The 23,112-nt window shown below is 37.7% G+C and overlaps 1 protein-coding gene across 3 annotated transcripts in view; it reads left to right on the forward strand.

Moving 5' to 3' along the window:
- The window catches only part of nrg2b (neuregulin 2b), a 163,033-nt gene that overhangs the window by 125,026 nt on the left and 14,895 nt on the right, over positions 1–23,112 (forward strand). For 2 of the 3 annotated variants that reach the window (XM_087280006.1, NM_001145091.2), the window contains 2 exon segments: positions 2,751–2,809; positions 10,607–10,630. In XM_087280006.1, the coding sequence (XP_087136132.1) occupies positions 2,751–2,809; positions 10,607–10,630 (83 nt within the window). 3 annotated transcript variants of the gene reach the window in all.

A 23,112-nucleotide genomic window follows, 5' to 3' on the forward strand; every position in this document is an offset into this window, starting at 1 on the left:
TGAAAATGAGCACTTTTAACTTCACTACCAGCCTCCCGCTGGCCTGCAGGTACCCGTAATAGTGAATGCTGCTTTCTAATTGGCTGTAGGCGATCACCAATGTTATTTTCAATCAGAAAACATTTCACACGGCATGATTTGAATCGCTGACAGCTCCAGATATTTAGCATGCCAAATATCTCACAGTCGTCAGCGACTCATCGGCGCGGCGATTCTCTAATATCGCGTCCTTGATAGTTCATACTGTGTGATTGTCACTCACGTGAATGAGCACCGATTTGCCTGTGATTTCAAGCATTTGTCGGCGATTTCTCAAAACCTGTCAGTGAGTCAAAATCAGGGCTAAAATAATGCAGTCTGAACTTGGCATATAGACAGGTGTAGGATAATATATAGCAGGGAGCACCAATCTCGTTTCTGGAGGTCTGGTGGCCTGCAGGGTTTAGCTCCAACTTGCCTCAACACACCTGCCTGTGGCTGTGTCCGAAAGCGCCTACTACTCAGTAGGTACTGCATTTGAATTTAAACGTACTTCTCGGCCATTAGAGAAATATGTTCTATACAGTATGAATGTGGAAAGCATGAATGGAAATCAGACTTACTACATCCGCCATTTTGTCATGGTCACAAGACCTACCTGCGCCAGTTGTGGCACTTCTCTCCCATTCATGAATTCTCTTGAGGGGCATCATCCCTGCTGAAAAATCCAACTTAAACCAGCCTAGGCTGGTTGGCTGGTTTTAGCTGGTTGACCAGCCTGGTTTTAGAGAGGTTTTGGCCCTTTCCAGGCTGGTTTCCAGCCATTTCCAGCCTGGTCTTAGCTGGATGCGCACTTCAGAATCCTGCCGGAAGTAGTAAGTCATCTGGGTACTTCTCACATACTGATTTTAGCGTACTATATAATATGGAAGTATGCGGTTTCGGACGCAGCTCGTGTGTTTCAAGTATACCTAGTAAGACCTTGGCTGTTTCTCAATATGCGTTTTTCAGCGGTCTTGCGTCCTCATGATCTCGTGAAACCTCATCATCAGCTGCCTAAGTTCAGTTCCAATACTCAGGACCACAAGTACGGAGGATGCGTGAAACTTCCCGGATGTGTTCTTGATATAGAGGACGCACTGATGCAGACTTGAGCACCGAACTCGCTCTGGAAGTCCCAGAAGTCATTGCGACTGGAGGTGGGAAGCGCAGCATTTTATTTAGATTTATTATTAAAGTTCAGAGATATAATTTATTTACCTCAGGAGTTTCCCTAAATGAAACGGTGAACATTAAGTAAACATTACCACGGACATCTTAATTAGGAATAAACACATTAAGGGTGTTTGTTTGCTGAAATTCGTATTAAAATCTGTTTTATTTATATTGTGCAACATATATTTATAATGTTTTTATGCAAAGTATATATTTTGAAAAGGGGAAAAACAATTAATCGTTGTATGGATGCTGTAATGTTTAAATAATTTACCATTTAAAATACGTGAAGGTCATGTGACCATCAGGAAGAACGCAGCATCTAAATTCTCACAGGACGTGTTCTCTGCCCTCGCGGTCTCCTGAATTCGTTCTTCCGAGGACACCTGGCAAGACCGCTCTCCACAAGAACACAAGTCCGGTCTCTGCGTTCTTGGAATTGAGAAACAGCCCTTGATTAGCTTGTTCGGGTGTGTTTGGTTTGGGTTGGAGCTAAAATCTGCAGGACACCGGACCTCCAGGAACAAGTTTGGTGATCCCTGGTATATAGTATAATATATAAGCATTTTTAGCTAGTGGCTATTAATCTGATGCATCTGGATATACTAGACTTGTTGCTTATTTGTTATAATATTACTGAAGAAAATATTTATATTTACTGTATGTTCTATACATGATATTACAACATTATGATTGTTTTAATAATATTCAGCAAAATAGAATGGAATAAATGAAAGTTGTTGGAAGATGAGTTGTGGGGAAGTATGTATAAGGTGTCATTTATAAGTTGTGTGTGACAGCTTATAATACTGCAACACCTATTAAATCAAAACAAACAACAAAATTATTAATTATTAGGAAAGTTTTAAATTTGAAAGTTTTAAGTTAGATCCACTGTTGGATGCTGTCGGCATACGGCAATATTTCATAAAGTAGCTTAAAAAATATATATTTTTTTTTACAGCACTTCAAATTAAGCCACTATACGAAAAGAAAAACAGTCAAATATTTTTTTATAGATCTATCATAATGCGTGCAGTAGAGGAATAAAAAAACAACTAGCCTACAGCTCGATATTCATTCTTTTATCTAGATATCTATTCTATTTTTTCTTTTTTTAAACAACGACCAATTTCAACCTGACAGCTTAATATGCAATATATGCAGAGTATTTTTCGAAAATTTTATTTAGCTCAGAACCAGCTATTTTTTTTTACCTCATACCATTTATTCAATTGTTCATGATTTCACTGTACCAAACAATAGTTGATTCAGTTGAGTCACTTGAATTTATTCCCTGGAGTCAGCCAAGTGGCTGAACCGAAGCATCTGACTGAATCAGTTCACTAAAACAATGTCACGAATGACCGAGCCCTCTTTTCCTCAGGTTCAGACTCCAGCGGTGAGTTCACAGCGATGACATCATCAGGTGGAAGAGCTCACAGGGCTTGTTCTCTGTTGTTTCTAACAGCATGTTTCTCTGCTCTCGTCTCTCTTTCTCTCCCCTCCCTCTTGTTTCTTCCTTCTCCCTCTGCGGGTTTGTTTCCCTCCATCAGGTGTCCAAATGACTATACCGGCGAACGCTGTCAAACCTCCGTTATGGCCGGTTTCTACAGTATGTCCATTTCTTCTTCCTGTCTGTTTGTTTGTCTGTCTGCTCTGAAGCTGCATGTTGGCTTTGTTTTGTGTGTGTGTGTGTGTGTGTGTGTGTGCATGTGTGTGTGCGCCTCTGGTTGTCCATTTTGAGTTTTTTATTGGTTGGACATATTTAATATGCACTGATGTATTATTAATACATCAAAGAATTTTAAAAGAAAAAGAAATAGGAAGAAGAAAATAAAATAATATTAGGAATCATTTCTAATGTGCTTGTTAACGTTTAGATTAGGGCAAAGTTTGCTTAAACAAGAGCTGAAGTAATTAGCTCATCAGACAGAGTAATGATGGTTTTACAGGCACACATTTATATTAATGTAATGGTTTTTTAATTCATGTTAAGTTTATTGACAGCATCTGTGACTCAAAAACTGAATTAATCGTTTACGTTTTGCCAATGAATATTTTGGCTTATATGACCTATTATAAACTACTGTTCAAAAGTTTGGGATTTTTTAATATATGTGACATTGGACCACAAAACTAGTCATAAGTGTCAATTTTATGAGATTTAGAGTGCTTTCACACCTAGACTTTTGTTTTGGAACCTGTCTTATTTGCTCGGATTCGTGCCAAATCAATTGGTCCAAGATCGCCTGAATGAGGTGGTCTCGGCTTGATTGAAGCGAATTCTGGAGCAGATCGATTGTAGTGAGAAAGCAAAACGATCCGAGCCTGGTTATATCACAGTGTTTCATGGATATGTAATAGGCATTTATCCGGCTATATGAAGAGAGAATTATGAGTAGGGCGGGAGGTCACTCCTGCCAGTAAATATGCTTTTTATGGTAAATACGAAAGTGAAAGCATGCTGAACTAGTTAATAAAAGCTTTTTATCCTTTAGGAACATTGACCGAACTGGAGTCTAGCCAAGGGCTCTGTATGAGAGAGCCTTACCTCTGATTTATATTTGGTGACGATGTCTGTGGGCGTCACCATTCAAAATTAAAGCGCAGTTTTCCGCTTATAATGTCTTATTGCTCATCGCTATAAAATAAAATAAGGACGCATGACAGTTGAGCGGGACAAAGTAAACCCTGAACAATGTAAGGAGAGTTAACTCACACATGACTTGTTTTAGCTCTTTTGGTCTGTTTAGAAACTTTGCTGTATGAAAGCGAACCGCACCAAGAACAATGAGCAACAATGTAACAATTTTAATCCCTGTTTCGGAAGAAATTAATCGATTCACAGGTTTGAAAGCACTCTTATACACCTGTAATGTAATGCATTTATTGTGTATGGCCGTACACCCAAAGCGCTTTACAATCATGAGGGGGTCTGTCCATACCACCACCAGTGTGTAGCATCCACTTGAATGATGCGACAGCAGCCACAAGACTGCGCCAGTGCACTCACCACACTCCAGCTATTGATGCAGTGGAGAGATATTGATAGAGCCAATTCAGTGGATGGGGATGATTAGGATGCCATGATGGGTAATGGCCAATAGAGGGAATTTGGCCATAGTTATACCTCTACTATTTACAAAAAGTGACATGGGATTTTTAATGACCCCAGAGAGTCAGGACCTCGGTTTAAGGTCTCATCCGAAAGACAGCGCCGACCATATCTGCCAACACTCTTTTCAACTTCTCGTCTCACACTTTTTTTTACCCGGATTTCAGACCCATCTTCCATTTTGTTCTGTCCCCCGGAAAACTCCTGCAATTCCACCACCTTCCGCTATATTTTAAAAATACCATTTAACATATAATTAAATACCCTTACAGTGGGAAATAAAAATAAAAAAAAAATGCTTTTTTTTTTTGATTACGCCTAAGAGATACTTTTGAAATACACTGACCGGCCACTTTGATAGGTACATCTTGCTAGCACCAGGTTGGACCGCCTTTTTCCTTTAGGACTTTTACTGGAAATATTCTTCAGAGATTTTGGTCCATATTGACATGATAGCATCACGCAGTTGCTACAGATTTGTCTGCTGCACATCCATGATGCGAATATCCCATTCCACCACATCCCAAAGGTGCTCTATTGGATTGAGATCTGCTGACTGTGTAGGCCATTTGAGTACAGTGAACTTGTCATGTAAAGAAACCAGTCTGGAGTGATTCACGCTTTATGACCTGGCACATTATCCTGCTGGAAGTAGCCATCAGAAAATGGGTACCCTGTGGTCATAAAAGGATGGACATGCTCAGCAACAATTCTCAGAATGTTGCAGCAGATATCGAGACTCATCAGATCAGGCAACGTTTTTCCAATATTCTATTGTCTAGTTTCTGTAAACCCTACAGATGGTTGTGCGTGAAAATCCCAGTAGATCAGCAGTTTCTGAAATACTCAGATCAGCCTATCTGGCACCAACAACCATGCCACGTTCAAAGTCACTTAGTTCACCTTTCTTCCTCATTCTGATGCTCGGTTTGAACTGCAGCAGATCATCTTGATCATGTCTACATGCCTAAATGCATTGAGTTGCTGCCATGTGATTGGCTGATTAGAAATTTGTGTTAATGAGCAGTTGGACAGGTAAACCTAATAAAGTGGCTGGTGGGTTTATATTTTTATATATTTTTAAAATGTTTTATGGCGGTTCATTCCGCTATTGAGACCCCTGATAAAATAAGTGATAAATGAATTATCTAAGGGGTGCTCAAACCTGTTCCTGGAGATCTGCCTTCCTGCAGAGTTCAGCTCCAACCCTGATCAAAAACAACTAAACCAACAAAGTAGGATCTGAAGGAGAACTTATTTATTTTATTATATAATTAAAGACAGGTGTGTTTGATCAAGGTTGGAGCTGAAGTCTGCAGGATGGTAGATCTCCAGGAACAGGATTGGGCACCACTGATCTAATGTTATAGATAGTGTAAAAAGTATAATGTTAATGTTAAGTGCTACCATGCTAAATCAGAATGTATGATGAGTTGTGTGAAAGAGTTAAACTGGAGAAACCAATAAATGAAATGCCTAATAACTAGTTTCAGACTGACTGTCCAAAACCCATAAAAGCATAAACGAAGCCTTAATTCCTGCTTTAAACGATGAAGTAATATAAAGTAATCTACTGAAAAACCACTGTAACCCTGTCCTGATGAAAACTTGGCAGGGTAGATTTACTTTGCAGTGGTTGGTCAGACTTTTGACTGAATTTAAAAGTAATTTTGCAGAAATTCATAAGGAATCCCACTAATTATAAGAGATGAAATTTAATTCAAATAAAATGCAAATTTACTGTCAGAAACATTTGATTTGTGCCAATTATAAATTATAAAAATCTACTAGTTTTTATTTACTGCCTTTTAACATTTTTCCCTGAATGTTTTTTTCATATAGACTACAACACAAAGTAACTGAATTACAAACACAAGTGCATTAAACACAAGGATGTAAAAACTTTTGAACAGGATGATTTTTCTTCTCGTTTAACAATTTTTTTTATCTAAACACCAGAATATTAAAGTAAGAACATTTTATTGCCAGCCATCTTGTGCAAAAGTGTACATCCCCTGATGTTTAATGCATCATGTTTCTTTCAGGAGCATCAGTAAGTGCTTTCACCATTTGCCAGTGCTCTCCCCCTGTATAAAAAGATGGAGCTCAAAATCATAGAGCCCCTTCTGGAAGTGTTCATATGCACAGATGCTGTTGGTAAATCTTAACTAGCTTTGAAGCTCTGATTTCTGTAAAGTCTGGTTGTTAAGTAATATTGATGTTGTCATTTAACAGTCTCGATCTTTAACAGCGTTCTGAGCCTGAGGCATGATGCATGACCCTTAACCTCTATCCTTTGACCTCTGAATCCGCTGATTTCCAAACAGTGGTAGTTTGCTAGATGAGCCTTCGGAATCATGCATGTCATAGCTTAAAATGTTTATACATAAACAAAAACTTTAACACATGGCTATCAACCAATCAGATTCAAAAACTGTAACCTATAACAGTTGCTCCAGGTTTTGAGAAAAGAGGATGTGGGCATTGTCTCCCCAGGGGTCTTGCATTACCTCAGAATGGCTACTGACTTTACTCTCATCACCACCAAGTTAGCCGTCTGTATCCTGGGGAGGCTGATTGCCATTCTCGTGGTCTAGGAACATCACCTCGGTAACACTGTTGGGAGCTTTACCCCAGAGGTTCTTGACAATGAAAGTGCAGTCGAGTCCAGTGAGCGTCTAGCGGTGGCTCAAGAGGACTGCTAAGCTTCAGTCACCTCTGCACTGTCTGCTCCCCACCAACAGCGTCTACCTGCACCTTGCCATTTGGCTTGCTAGTTGTGTCAAGCTCAGCGCAGGGGAGTGACTCCCCCGTTTTAGGAGGAGGTCAGATTATACTTGTTGCACCTCACCTGCCAACCAAACCAGGTTTTAAACTCACCCTCCTCATTACAGCCCCTTCCTGACATGTTCCCCTAAGACCTTTCTCTCAGGGACAGTGCAGCATCTGGCACCTACGCTCAGGTCTCTGGCAACCATGTGGAAAACTTGACTGTTGACCTAGCACTATCGGTAGTTGACACCATCATTTAGCTAGACCTAGATGTTTTAGTATTGTGCATTCCTTTTGACACTCTAGGTACTGAGCCATTCTACATCTCTCTCATCCTCACTTAAGATCTTTCTGTGGTCCTTTAAACTTCGTTGAGTTCGAGCCTCTTGATTCAGAATCTTCTGTCTCTAAAACCGCTCTACTGATCATGCTGGCTTCTATGGCTTCTATCAGGGACCTGGAAGCATTGTCAGTCAGCGAGTCATGTCTTGCATTTGGGCCAGCTAACTGTCCCTTGTTCCCAAGGATCCTACTACTCTATGTCAAAACCAGGTAGTGAGCCTTCAAGCTCTACCCGTACAGGAGGCAGACCCAGCCCTTTCAATGCTGTGTTCTGCACTCAGAGTAAAAGATCTGAACAGATTTATTTCTGTTCTGGGGGTTAGCAGAAGGGAAGTACCATACCCAAACAAAGGGAGGCCTACTGTATTTTGGATGCCATCACCCTAGTGTATCATACAGAAGGCAAGCTGTGTCCCCCAGGGTGAGAACACACTAAGTGTGTCACCTCCTCCTGGGTGTTAGATCTCTCTTACAGACATCTGTAGAGCTGCAGGGCTGGGTGACACCTAAAACATTTGCGAGATTCTAAAATTTTTAAGTGGAGCCTGTTTCTTTCCAGTTACTGGGTAACAGCAGCTAGCTGGAAGGAAGCAAAGCTCAGAGTCAAAAATGCTCGCAACATCTAGTTCCCTAGATGAACCCTAGAGAGTTCCTCCAAGGCTCCACCACCTGTTTCGATGAAGGAGTGAGTTGCTGGCTCATTTTGTTGGTATGCCCGCTTGGTCAACCCGTATTCTGTGGAAACTTTGCCAGCTATGTGTGGTCCCCTCTGAGACGATCCCATATGTATAATTTGCCACAATAAGTTCCCCATGCATAGGCAGACCTGTGTCTTTCCTATCATGTAACCATCATTCTATTTGTTGTACTCCACCTACAGTAGATAGGGCTAGCCCATATGCGTCTTTCATAATTAATCTTGTCTGGGTAGCAGTGACCTCTGCAGTGTCCTTCGGGACTGGAATGCTTTCCCAACATACTGTCTTATCTCTGGGATGAGAATCAGCACCTCCAAGTCCGAGGCCATGGTGCTCCACCAAAAGAGGTGGTTTGCCATCTCCAGGTTGGAGGAAAGTCCTTACCCCAGGTGGAGGTAGTATCTTGGGGTTTTGTTCATGAGTAAGGGAAGGATGGAGCTTGAGATTGACAGGCGGATCGGTGCATCGGTAATGCGGTCGATGTACCGGTCCCTTGTGGTGAAGAAGGAGCTGCATCAAAAGGCAAAGCTACTTTCACCTATGGTCATGAGCTTTTGGTCATGACTGAAAGGACAAGACCTCGGATACAAGCGGCTGATGATTTTCCTTCGTAGGGTGGCAGGGCGCACTCCTATAGACAGGGTGAGGAGCTCGGAGTAGAGCCGCTGCTCCTCCACATCAAGAGAAGTCAGCTGAGGTGGCTCGGGCATTTGCTTCGGATGCCTCCAGGACGCCTAGAGAAGTGTTCCAGGCATATCCCACCGGGAGGAGACCTCGAAGAAGACCCAGGACACGCTGGAGGGACTATGTGTCTCGTCCGGCCTGGGAACCTTGGCATGACCTTCCAAACAATTTTTAACTATTATAGGAAATAGGGCCAGGGACGATGGATGGTTTCACCTTTGTGATGCTTGTGTACTCACGCTATGTGATTGGCATACTTCACCTTAAATGTGTAAAGGACTCAGCTTATGTGTCGCGTTCTATATTTTTCCCCTAGTCGATCATTTGACAAAACTTGTTGTGATCGACTGAAGGAGAACTGAATCTCAGTTACTTATGTATTGCTCGTTCTCTGAAGTAGGGGAACAGAAAAGTTTTGTCCTCTTGCTACAGAAGCTAGGCATGTTTGAATATTCATCGATAAGCCTAGCATGCTTCCTCCTGTAAAGAGCTGCACTCGTCAACTTCATAGGCATTCCATTGGCCAATTTTCATACAAATCAGAGTGATTGGTTTTCTAAGCGAATCCTCTAGTCGGTTATTCAACAAACCCCTACATAGCAAAATTTCTCTGGCCCAGCTCTGGCCCACACAATCAGGTTTTGCTTGGCCCACATGCCGCAGTGAATTACGGTACATGACTGGACCAAATCTGGCTTCCAGACAATGCCCAAACACAGACCATATCTGGGCCAAGTCTCAGCCAAGGTAATAACTCATAACTGAGCCTGAACTGGGCCAGATAGGTAGGTGTGTCACGATTGCAATGAAATTGATAAACTCATGGAGTGATGCGCTTTAGGCACACTATGGGCACGCTTTTTCTCAAAGTGACCTGATTGGTAGAATTTTTTTTCCATATCAAAAATGATTTTAGTGTATTTTAAATGTGGGTCAAGACTGGCCAAACTCACATGGCCCACTTATCAAATTTTTTAAATCTGGGCCCAAATCTTGTGTGCCGCCTTAAAAACGGTGCCACCTCTGCCAAACCCGGGCCATGTTTGGCCCACATGCTGTATGCCAGTGCCGGATGAATGCCTGCTGTGCCAGCTTTTTGCCAAATCTGGGCCAGATTTCTTTGCTACTAGGGTAACGTCTGCGTTCATGTTTTTCAGGGAATGAGGGTTGCAAACGTAACCTGGTTCTGGAATTTGATTGGCTGAGAGCCATGCCATTTAGCCATTTGCTAGAAGAGCTCTCAAAATCATGCATGTCATAGCTCAATGTGTTTATAAATAAACAAAAACCTACATGAAATATAATATTGTGACTAAACAAAATCCATCTGTTTGCTGTTTCGCATATTAATCCTTAGAAACATCATTTGTGTCTACATTCACCTGTACTTTGTGTTGTGCTTTTCTTTTAAATAGTTTTGTTTGTTTGTTTTTCTTAACGTTTAACCAGAAATGAGGTCTAGTAAGTATGGCAGTAAGTGTGGCTGTCTTTGTGTCTGCATGCTTTTGTTCGCTTGCTTACATGCGATGAGCCAGAAAGGCGTGTTGTTTGTTTATTAGTTTTTTGTTCATTTGGTTATGGTTTTCTTGGGGAATATGGAGTTGGCCAGTGTGTGTCTGCATTGTCTGTCTGTTACTGGAACGTAACTCACCTCAGTGTCTCCAAAGCAAACCAACCAAACAACACCATTGATCGCATTCTAGTCAACCGCCTCTATCTAAACGACATTTTTACCTGAAACCTGTTTTCTTGTTTTTTCTTTCTTTTATTTTACATTGTCAACTTTCTGCATTGGCAGAGCATCTTGGAATTGAAATCATGGGTATGAAGAAATTATTTGTTTGATTCTTTAGTTTTTAAGGCTATAACTTGTATAACTTGATGATATAGTTTAAGTTTTTCACATTAGAGCTTGAACAAGTAAGAATATTCCCAGCGTTTTTGTTTACTCTTTTCAGCTTTGACAAATCCACATGCATTTTAAGAATTTAAGATGTTGTATCAGGCAGGTAGATTGTTATTTATAGAATAAAATGTACATTTCTGATTCTGCAAAGCCTAAATTCTGTATTGAAATGCAAAAGTGTGGTTATTGAAACAGTGTAGGATGAATGTCACAGTTTGTTAAACATTCTTGTCTTTTAGCAAAACGAGTTTATAAAAGCAATAGGCAAGATCAGGCTTTACAGTAAAGTTACTACAGACTCGTATGTCTTTTTGTTATATATGAAACATTTTATGAACTTAAAAAGTTGAACTTAAGAATAGTTTATAATTTTTCACACTGCGAAAAAAGAAAAGAAAAAAGTTTTCCAGTAAAAATATCTCAACTTAAAAACAAGACAAACTGAAATGAAATATAGCAATGAATTGAATTAAACAAATTTATTTTAGGGAACAAGATTTAAATTAGAGAATGTTAAAGATATTTATAAGGTGTCAAATGACATTATATATACAATTAGGATATGAAAAATATAATTTACAATATATTCATGCACTAAAGCCATATTGATGCTATTCTTATGCTGCATTTACACAAGACGCAGATGGAGTGTCAAACATTAACATATTAAGTCAATGCAAAGATAAAAAATAGACGTGCAAAATGAGACGGCGTGAATGAAGTGGCACAAATTAAGTGTTTTGCGCATTGACGTTCTTAACGTGCGAATCGCATGGAAAATTTGAACTTCAGTAGACATTTGCGCCATGTTAATCAATCAGGAGCTTGCTCTTGTTGATTATGACGTCGAGTATGTTGTTGGTGTCCCAAGGGGAAATCCTCTTGCCAACTCAAAACAACAGTTCATCAAACTGGGTTCAGCTCAGTCGGAAGCACTGCTGAAAGTTTCCATCATCCAGGTATAGTTTCTGGAGGAGTTGATGAACTCACAGAGCTGGGTGCACCTCTAAGGGTATCTAGTGGACCCAGGCACAGCGCTGAACAAATATACGTTGTTTTTCAGCCTTCCTAAAGCACATGAACACAGCTACTCTCTCAATAAAATCCATGTGAGCCATTTAGCAATGAAGCTAGAGTCACGAGGCAGACAGAACCCCTGCCCATGACGCAAATCCGTGTGAATTGAATTTGATGCATCAATAAAGCGAGTAAACTCAAAATGTTCACGCGTCTATTTACTCACAAGTAGCGTGATTTATTTGCGCATGCTGAGTCTGGTGTGAACATAGCATTACAAGAATAGCATGATTCAATCTTGCGTGCTGCGTCTGATGATTCGCGCTGCAAGATGTCTGTTCGCTTCTTTGCATTGACTTAAAATGGTAATAATTAGCGATTGACGCTTCATCTGTGCCTGGTGTGAACACAGCATTTTACACTACCAGTCAAGAGTTTGCAGTAATTACAATTTATAATGTTTCTCAGAATGTTTTCTCATCAACATTAAAGTTAATTACATAAGAAAATACAGTAAAACTGTGAAATCTTACAACCAATTAAAATAACTGCCCTTTATTAAAAAAATTAAATGATTAATTCCTGCCAGTGTTAGCAGACTTGAATTTACTCACAGCCATTGCTTACATGATTCTTTAAAAATATATATGTTAATGATACATGTTATTTGTTTAGCAGTGTTTAACCCTTTTCAAGAATATTTTGTTGTGATATTTTCCTTCTTCTGGGTGCTCTGGTTTTCCCCACAAGTTCAAAAACATGTAGCATAGTTGAATTGGGTTGGCTAAATTGGTCGTAGTGTATGTGTATGAATGAGTGTGGATGTTTCCCAGTGATGGGTTACAGCTGGAAGGGCATCCGCTGCGTAAAACATATGCTGGATAAGTTGGTGGTTCATTCCACTGTGGCAACCCCAAATTAACAAAGGGACTAAGCCAAAAAGAAAATGAATGAATGAACAAATGATATTTTCCCTCACGATATATTGATGTTTCACTGAAGGCTGTAATGCATTCTTCCTAAACAAAAAAAAAGTCTGTTCAGCAACTTAAAAATAAACACAAGCATTTCAATGCAGTCTATGATGGTTTCAAGCCAATCAACTAATCAATCAATCAATAAACTAACCAATCAATCGACCAATCAATCAACCAACTAATCAATCAGTCAATTAATAGGCACAAAAATATTTCATTTTGACTATATTAAAATATAAAACAGTTATTGCTTTTCTAGTTAAAAACAATTTTTTTTTATATTGGACACTTTCCAAACTTTTGACGATAGTGAATGTGATGTGATATTGATGTGTCTTGTGCAGTTTTGATTTTGATAATCATTTTATAAGCTATTTTTCTGGAAAACACTCCTTTTTTTCTTGCAGTGAGTTATAAAATCTACAGTTTCTATTTTTGTTTGCACAAAGTTTGTAAACAGTTGAAGTCAGAATTATTACTAATCATAAAAATATATAGCTTTTAATTAAAAAGTGCTTTTATTCTAGCTGAAATAAAACAAACAAGACTTTCTCCAGAAGAAAAAATATTATCAGACATACTGTGAAAATTTCCTTGCTCTGTTAAACATCATTTGGGAAATATTTAAAACGGAAAAAAAATTGAAAGAGGGGTTAAAAATTCTGACTTTAACTGTATATAAGAGATCTGAGTGAAGGGTTAAATAAGTGTTGACCATTTCTCCTCCTGTCTCCTTGTCTGCTCCACTAGAGTTAGCCTCTCTCTCTCTCTCTCTCTCTCTCTCTCTCTCTCTCTCTCTCTCTCTCTCTCTCTCTCTCTCTCTCTCTCTCTCTCTCTATCTCTCTCTCTCTCTCTCTCTCTTTCCTCATGTTCTCTGATACCTCTGTTTCCTGTAACAAGCATGCAATGCAGTATCAATGTCTGACTCAAGCGCCCCCTCCCTCATCCCTGTGTTTCTCCTTTATTACACACTCATCCCTACTGTATGGCCCTCAATACTTTTCCTTCTTCCCGTCTGTTAGTTTGTTTTCTTTCTTCCCTTCCTTCATGTTCTGTACGCTTCCTCTGTTGCTGCACACGTTCAGCACCCCAGAGGAGTTTTTCAATATTCTCAAAACTCAGACCCAGATAGAAAAAGAAGTTCAAGGCATCTGTATAAAATGGTGTTCATAAAACCTTATCAAGGCGAGTCCTTGGTTTGCTGTTAAAGTTGGACAAATGCTTTTATACAAGTATCTAAAGTGTTGCAAAGAGCAGTTTGTTAACTTTGAAACTGATTAGACAGTTATTTATAAATAATAACTGTCCAATCATTTTCAAAGTCAACACAAATGCTGTTAGCAACCCTTTGTCACATTAGATACTTAAAGATAAATTTAAAAAATTGAGCGTTTTAATATATAGTAACACTTTTATAAACATTTTAAAGTGTCCTTGTTACATATACTACATTTATTACGTACTGTAGTAAATTATTATGTATAATTACAGGCTACTAACACTAATCTAGTTTTGACTATAAATCTATAGTATGCTACTAATGATTTATACGGAGATGCACCGATATTAATATGTTGGATGATATCCATAACTCTTTATATTTGGAAGGCAGCAGTCAAACCTGGAGTGGACCGAGTGGCTGAAATAATCAAAAATAAAATAAATAAATAAATAAATAAATAAAAATCATTTATTTATTTATAAACATATCTGTATACAGATGAATGATTCTGATTGAATCATTGATGAATGATACAGATCTTCTGATTGCTATTGTTATCTGCCAATTTTTTTGTTAAATTTGAAACCGATTGGACAGTTATTCATAATTAATACTGTCCAGTCATTTTCAAAGTAAAAAAAAAATGCTGTTAGCAACCCTTTATTACATTAGATACTTAAAGATAAATCAATAAATTGAGTGTTTTAATATTGTAATGTGAAGTGGACGCTGACAACAGGGAGTGAGGATACAAACGCAGGTTTATTGTGAATGGTCTGGCAAGCAACAGTGAACACAGGAGCAAACAGATGTATACTAGCAATCCAAAGTCATGGTCGATAAACAGGCAGATGGTCAGATCAGGTAGGCAGCAGGCAACATAAACAAACAACAAAGCGAGGGTCGGAAACAAGGCAAGGCAGGGAAACCGCATCATAATATTCACAAAACTGTTTAACAAGACTCAGGAACTTCTGTGTGTTCGTCTTGTTTAAATAGTCCAGTAATCAGTCTAGTAATATTATTTAGTCTAATCCAGTGGGTCTCAAACTTTTTTCATCAAGTACCACCTCAGAAAAAAATAGTCTCTCCAAGTACCACCAAAATGAACAATATTGAAATACAGTAGTGTAGTAGGCCCAGTAAAGCAGCTACAACCCTGCACAGTTAAAAAAACATGGCAGATTACCTCAGAAATATAGGCTATATGCCATATGGCATATTATATACATCATTTTTAATAAATTTTGAAATATGTGTAGCATGTACATGACATATTTCATTCCTCCACGTACCACTAGAAGGAAGCCTGCGTACCACTAGTGGTACACGTACCACAGTTTGAGAACCACTGGTCTAATCCATAGAGACTTGGAGCAGGTGTGTGTAGGTTGCATGACGAGACTTGTAGTTCATATACCAGCAGATTTGTAGTTTTATGTGATCTGTAAGTTACCAGCGATCTGTAAGGATTAGATTGCTGGTGATTGTGACAAACATATGGTAATATACAGTTATATGCACTCTCAGAAATAAAGATACAGGAGCTGTCACTGGGGCAGTACCTTTTCAAAAGATACATATTTGTACCCAAAGAATCCACAGCAGTACCTAAAAGGTGCATATTAGTACCCAAATATACAGAAGAAGAACCTTTGAGGTACCATTATGAACCCTTCAGGTACAACTATGTACCTTTTGAAAATGTACTGCCCCAGTAAGAGCTGCTGTACCTTTATTTCTGAGAGTGTATATTATAAAAAAATTAATTAATAAAATGATTACAAATTCAATTGACTAAATTACTATAATATAATATAATATAATATAATATAATATAATATAATATAATATAATATAATATAATATAATATAATATAATATGATATGATACGATATATATTGTTAAGAAACAGATCCAGATTGTTCCTTATGTTTTATTTAATTCACCTTACTTTAACATTCAACAGCTCTGTTAACAAATAGCTTGAACAATTAAGTAAGAAATACCATAAATTCATCACTTTTGGACTTTAGTGCAACAGTAAATATTAAAAAAAAATCTAATATAAAAACAAATAGCACCTCAACTTGAAAAATCCAGCTTTCCTCTTTTTATGTATTTCTTCCAAATCTGGCCAAAATCCATACGATCACAAACAATCAACAACCAACAATAAAACTTTTTATTTTTAAGGGTCATTTTCAACACTATGTATCCTAATGATTTAATTATTTTGTTAATTGTAACAAAAATTAATTGTATTTACTGCTGAGGACAGCGACCTGGACAGATTGTTGTGCATAGATTTAGTTTATTATAGTTTTTAAAACTTTTAAAACATTTGTTAATTTTTTTAATTAATTTTAAAGAAAGTTTATGTTAAAAAAAGGTATGGATACAAATAGAGCTCACTAGTTTTTACACAATATTTGAAATATTTTGCAATATAAGTAATATATCTAAAATATATAATTTTTTATTATTAATGTTTTATTGTATTATTAAATGTATCACGTTCTAATTATTATTATTATTTTTTTATTATTATTTTTTTTTTGATAGGGTAAACAAAAATCTTTTCCATTTGTAACTATTAGAATTCTTCAGCCTTTAGCCCTTTATGGATCTAAAATTTAATTCATAATGGTCTTAAAAATGTCTTTAAAAGTCTTAAATTTAACTCTGAAACCTGCAGAAACCCTGGATCAAGTCTGAAACCGTGATCGGGCCAGATGTCCAATCATGTGATAGGATTTGGACATGTTTATTTTTATCAGCCAAAAAAACTCTATCATGGTATTCAACTTGTGGTATTACATTCTGCACTGTAAAACATTTTTTACAGTTTCTGTATTTTGTGTTTTCTTATTTATTTATTTATGGTTGTGAATTGCATTATGGGATGTTGATATCTGCTCTGTCGACTCTTGATGTTGAAAATTCAACTCTACAGTTTAACAAAGTGACTTTTATTGACATTTAGTAGTTTTAAATGATATAATGTATAGGAAATAATGCATAGAGAAATAAGTCAATAACAGAAAATGTGCTGGCAGTTTATTACAAGGTTTTTGTACTATAACATACATTAGACAATATATCACTTTAAACTATCTAAACTAAACTAAAGTCTTTTTTGAACTTATCAAGATTAAAAGTTATTGGAGGATAGATCAAGATCCCATAATGCAATTCACAACTGTAAATAAATGGCGGAAAGAATTACAAAATATGTAAAACTGCTAATTTATGCATATTTCTTTTTCAGTGTGTGCTTGTCAGCTTCTATTATGACTGTAAGAGACATTACATGAGTGCTAGCACTCCATAATACTGTCATGTTCCATTTTAGGTTAAATTACTAAATTAATTATTACGTAAAACATAAACATAATGAAATCTGGCTCTGTAAGTAAACTGAAATATCACAAAATACAGAAAACTGTTTATTAAACCACTGTAGGAATGGGTTTTAACCACAACGGTTCGAACTGTAGTTCTGCCGAGTCACTAAAAAGTGATCAGCATGATGATAAAAAACTGTACATTTCTAGTCAAACCATTCTTCTGCAATCTCATACCAAAAACGGAAATAAGGGCAGTATTAATAGCTTAAAATGTGGCAGAGGTTGATATTATGTGATTGTACTGTATTGCTATATGGAACAATTAAATGTTGATGTTATATCAAAAGTAATTCACAAATACTTGAAAATTATATGATTTAATGACAATAATTCTCTATGGTTACAAATGAATTAATTACAAAATAACTGTATAAAATGATCAAATATGAAATGATAAAACATATGATATAAATTGTATCCAGCTTAAATGTAAAAATAAAGTTACCAGAGGTAGAAGGAGAGACAAAAGGAGGAAAAGACAAAGAGGGAAAGTAGGCCTCAAAGAGGCAGAAAAGATAAACTCCAGAGGAGGAGAGGAGCAGAGCAGGAGACTGCAGACCAGAAGAGGCCACGACAAGAGTTTACCACCTATTTTGTATCTTTCTTGACCATGTGACTAAAGCCCAAATGCTGAGACATTCAAACTGACCAATCAACATGTGACCACATCGTAAAACCCCCAAAGTCCACATACCAGGCCCTGATTTTATCAGTATCTGCCTTTGGAGTCAGAATGGACCTTCTTCAGTCAAAAAGACTCAGGGCTCTATTTTGACGGTCCATGCGCAGGGCGCAAAGCGCAGGGCGCAAACGCTTTCAGGGCGTCAGAACGCGTTTTTGCTAATTTAAGGACGGGAAAACCTGCTTTGCGCCATGGCGCATGGTTTAAAAGGGTTGAGTTTATTTTCTTAATGAGTTATAGGTGTGTTTTGAGAAAAAAACAATTAGAGTCTCATCTCCCATTCCCTTTAAGAGCCAGCTGCGTCACGCCAAGAGCGCATTCACTATTTACAGGACGCAAAGTAAGTCTAAGTGGAAAAACTGAGCATTTCACTAGCAAAATTTTAACAGTTAATAGTTTTTTGACAGAAAACTGTTAAACAGAGCATCTACTGCGTGAGAATGAGAGATAATGGATCTACTTTCGCTCTTGGATAGGGAAACCTTTACGCACAGACATCAATTAGTCTATAAATAAATACTTTTGTTTGTTAAGCGCAAATATTCGTTTCAAAACTGTTTCTAAATTCAGTTCTAATTTCCAGCAAACGAATAAATGAATAATAATAACAAAATGTTCTCTAAAACCTGAGTTATATCCTAAAACACATGCTGTGCCCCATATGGTCTGAAACCTGACAGGTGGGCAAATCTAAGCTTGTTTTTAATAAAACAAATATAAATATGGATATAATAAATAATACTGCTAATAATAATAACATTATACAAAAGCAAATTGTTATGAATGAACTGAAAAAGCCTCCCGAGATGAAGAAGACATAAAAGCAGTGGTTTTTCATATTTATGTAGGCTAGAAAATAATATGTTTTGTAATATTTTAATCCTTTATATTTATGTCCTATATCTATTCTTATTATATCCTATATATATCCTTAATATTTAAATTTTTGCATATGTAAAGATATTTGCCTATTGCTCTCTTGTGCGTATTAAGCAGTGTGTAAGCGAGGCGCAACTCTGCGCCGGAGTTTAGACCGGGTTAGTTTTGGTCTAATGAAAAATCTATTGTAGTTTCTCAAAATAGCAGATTCCTCAGAACGCCTTCCTTTTTAGACCAGAACGCCTATGGGCGCACATATGAGCGCTAATGCATTTGCTATTTAAACAGCGTAGCGCAACGCCTCAAAACGACTCTTGCGCCAAGCTAAAACTACCAAAATACTATTGCGCCGCGCCTTGCGCCACACTGCGCCGGGTGTATGATAGGGCCCTCAAGGTTTTGTCATATAAACAAATGAATATAATAATTTAGCCTCTTACACCACCAAAGCATGTTTAATTAATCTGCTATTGGTGCATCTCTGTTAAATATATATTTACGCAGTAAACAAGAACACTGTAAATAAAGTGCAACCAAACATTATTTCGTTTGAAAATACAACTAGAGACAATAGACTATTCACAATAAAACTGAAATGTGCATTAAAAAGTACTATGGGATCATTTTGATTTCATGTTGACTTCACAATAAGAGGTTTTATGAACAACCATTTCCAGAGAGCCTTTTATAGAAATGCAGCGTGTCTTACTCTATTTTGCAGGCATGCTTTATGCAAGAACTATAAGCTCATACTGCTCTGTTTTCAGGGTTTTTGTATACAGTACAGAATAATGCATGTCATGGGCTCTCAGAGGGGCAGAGATTTCATTTTGTGAACACTTTTAGCCAAAAATCTTAAGTACCTAGTGTTGCACGGGGTGGTTTCTGTCCTAAAAGTGGCCAAAAGTTCTCCCCCCATTTCAACATGATGCACTTTATGTGAATTCCTGGCTGACAGAAAAGGAGCCACGGCTCTGCCCTTTCCAAGCTGCCTATAATCTGGTTTCAGCCATCTGAATGTGTTTGGAATGACATCTTATGCACCTCAGCGCTCATAAAAAATGAAATATAAAGGGATAGTGCTCCCAAAAAATATTTCTCTCATCATTTACTCACTCTTGTGACCCCAAATGACTTTCTTTTTCTTTCAAAGAGCACAAAAAGAGATGTTTAGTAGAATGTCCAAGCTGCTTCATAGTCTGATAAACTAAAAATATGTCATCTTAGTGTTTGTGGTGTTTATTTGCATATTACAGTCACTTTTTGAATTTTTAAAAAGTCGAGAGAGAACTCTGATTGGCGGTTCAGTTTGTGAAGGAGTAAGTGCATAGGAATTAAAGCAAAATTGATGAAAGCGAGCGCACAATTCAAGATGGTACAAAGAAAAAAAAACTGTTTAAGATGTATGTCATCTTACCTGAGCATTTCAATAGGTGAATATATTCATAATGACAGGAGTCTTCTGGAATAAAGTGATTCGTGTAGTTCATGTCCAAACAAAGCAAGTTTTTACAGTTTGTAACTATTAGAATTTAGAATTTAGATTCACTAAATTGGCTGTAGTGAACGTGTTTGCATGTGAGAGTGTATGGGTGTTTCCCAGTACTGGGTTGCAACTGGGAGAGCATCCGCTGTTTAAAACATATGCTGGATTAGTTGGCGGTTCATTCCGCTGTGGTGAGCCCTTATGAATAAACAGACTAAGCCGAAGGAAAATGAATGAATGAATGTTACATGTATCATTTTAGTATTGCTCCAGAGTCTTAGTGCACTTTCATGTTGGTTATTTAAAAGGGACGTAATTGGACATTAAGCTTTAAACATCTTCCTTTGTGTTTTCACACAAGACAGAAATTGATACAAGTTTGTAATGACACCAGAGTAAGTAAATGAAGCCAGAAGTCAAGTCATTATTTATTCACCCTGGTGTTCTTCTAATGCCAAGTGGCCTTCTGTCTTTTTCAGACCACAAATGTAGAAACTTTTAATTTCTTGTCAATGTAATAGCAAGGAATAGTGATCATTTTATATAAACAGATGCAAAAGTATTACAGAATGATCCTATGCCAAGTCACTATATACAGTTCAAGTCAGAATTATTAGCCCCCTGAATCAACCCCCCCTGTTTATTTATTTCCCCAATTTCTGTTTAACAGAGCGAATATTTCTTCAACACATTTATAAAACATAATAGTTTTAATAACTCATTTCTAATAACTGATTTATTTTATCTTTGCTATGATGACAGCAGATAATATTTGACTAGATGTTTTTCAAGACACTTCTATACATCTTAGTGACATTTAAAGGCTTAACTAGGTTAATTAGGTTAACTAGGCAGGTTAGGGTAATTAGGCAAGTTATTGTATAACGATGGTTTGTTCTGTAGACTATCAAAAAATAAATAGCTTAAAGTGGCCAATAATTTTGTCCTTAAAATGGTGTTTAAAAAATTGAAAACTGCTTCTAATCTTGTCTAAATAAAACAAATAAGACTTTTTTAGAAAAAAATATTATCAGACATACTGTAAAATTTCCTGAATCTGTTAAACATCATTGGAGAAATATTTAAAAATGAAAAAAAAATTCAAAGGGGGGCTAACAATTCTGACTTCAACTGTATATCAACTGCTCTGGAAGTCTAAGGTTTGGTGAAAAACAAACTACTATTTGATGAATTATTAGACAGTAATCCTAACTTTGACGTTGGTCTCTGTACATTAAACTATCCTGCAATCACAGTTCACTCCGGTTCAACCAAAAAAAGCACGCACTATCAAATAAATCATGACTATTCAAAGTATGGCATTAAATACAATGATTAAAAATCCCCCTAAATATATCTATGTAGTTTACTAACAGATCTGAATGAGGTGACAGATGAATGGATTAACTTGCTGTTGCAACCCACACAACAGAAGGGCTTTAAACTGCAACTAGTTTATTGCAGATGCTCTAATTGGAGTTCATGAACTATTATATGATTGACAGTGCGTGTCAAAGCACAAACCAAGCATGAAGACAAAGGAATTGTCTGTAGACCTCTGAGACAGGATTGTCTCGAGGCACAAGGCTGGGGAAGGTTACAGAAACATTTCTGCTGCTCTGAAAGTTCCAATGAGCACAGTGGCCTCCATCATCCGTAAGTGGAAGATGTTTAACCACCAGGACTCTTCCTAAAGCTGGCCGGCCATCTAAGCTGAGTGATCGGGGAGAAGGGCCTTAGTCAGGGAGGTGATCAATAACCCGATGATCACTTTGTCTGAGCTTCAGCGTTCTTCTGTGGAGAGAGGAGAACCTTGCAGAAGGACAACCATCTGTGCAGCAATCCACCAATCAGGCCTGTATGGTAGAGTGGCCAGACGGAAGCCACTCCCCGCCTGGAATTTGCCAAAAGGCACCTGAAGGACTCTCAGACCATAAGAAACAAAATTCTCTGGTATGATGAGACTAAAATTAAACCCTTTGGAGCGAGTGCCAGGTATTACATTTGGTCCAGGCAGCGCTCATCACCAGCCTAATACCATCCCTACAGTGAAGCATGGTGGTGTCAGCATCATGTTGTGGGGATGTTTTGGAATAAGGCTGTAACATAAAAAATGTGGATAAAGTGAAGCTCTATGAATACTTTCCCCATGCACTGATTTTGCTGAGTGTCAAGCAGACCCCAAACCAGCCCAATCAGTGTTGTGCTTACTCCTGGCTGTCACCTACAAAACTAAAGGTTTGCATTGCGCACCATGATGTAGTTGAATGGCAAGATGCTTAGAAAGCATGAATTGATCATCCATTTCCACGCTGGCGCCAAGAAGCTGCACCCTTCCAACCAGCCCTCTTGGGATCTCTCTGAAGTGCTGGCAGGTCTGGAGAAAGATTGATCTGAACCACTTGATTTGGTAAAATTAAAATTTCGGTTCTGTGTTCTCTGTACCCGATCTACTGGTCGGCATCTAGGGTCTGGCACCTGTAGGCATTTTTGGTAAGCAGATCATGTATGGAATTTGGGTTGGGTTATTCTCAAATATTCTTCAGACCATGGCTTGGAAACGTTGCTTAGAAGCTGACTACTATTACTTCTTTTCAAGATCAGGTAGTGAACCTGCAAGCACTAGCTTTGGAGGAGGCAGACCCAGTCTTTTCTTTACTAAGTCCCATCTGCACACTGTGCATTTATGTGGACCACACACAAAATATCAGACATTCTCAGCAG

The sequence above is a fragment of the Danio rerio genome, chromosome 14 (assembly GCF_052040795.2).
Source record: "Danio rerio strain M-AB ecotype USA chromosome 14, GRCz13ab, whole genome shotgun sequence".
NCBI lineage: Eukaryota > Metazoa > Chordata > Actinopteri > Cypriniformes > Danionidae > Danio > Danio rerio.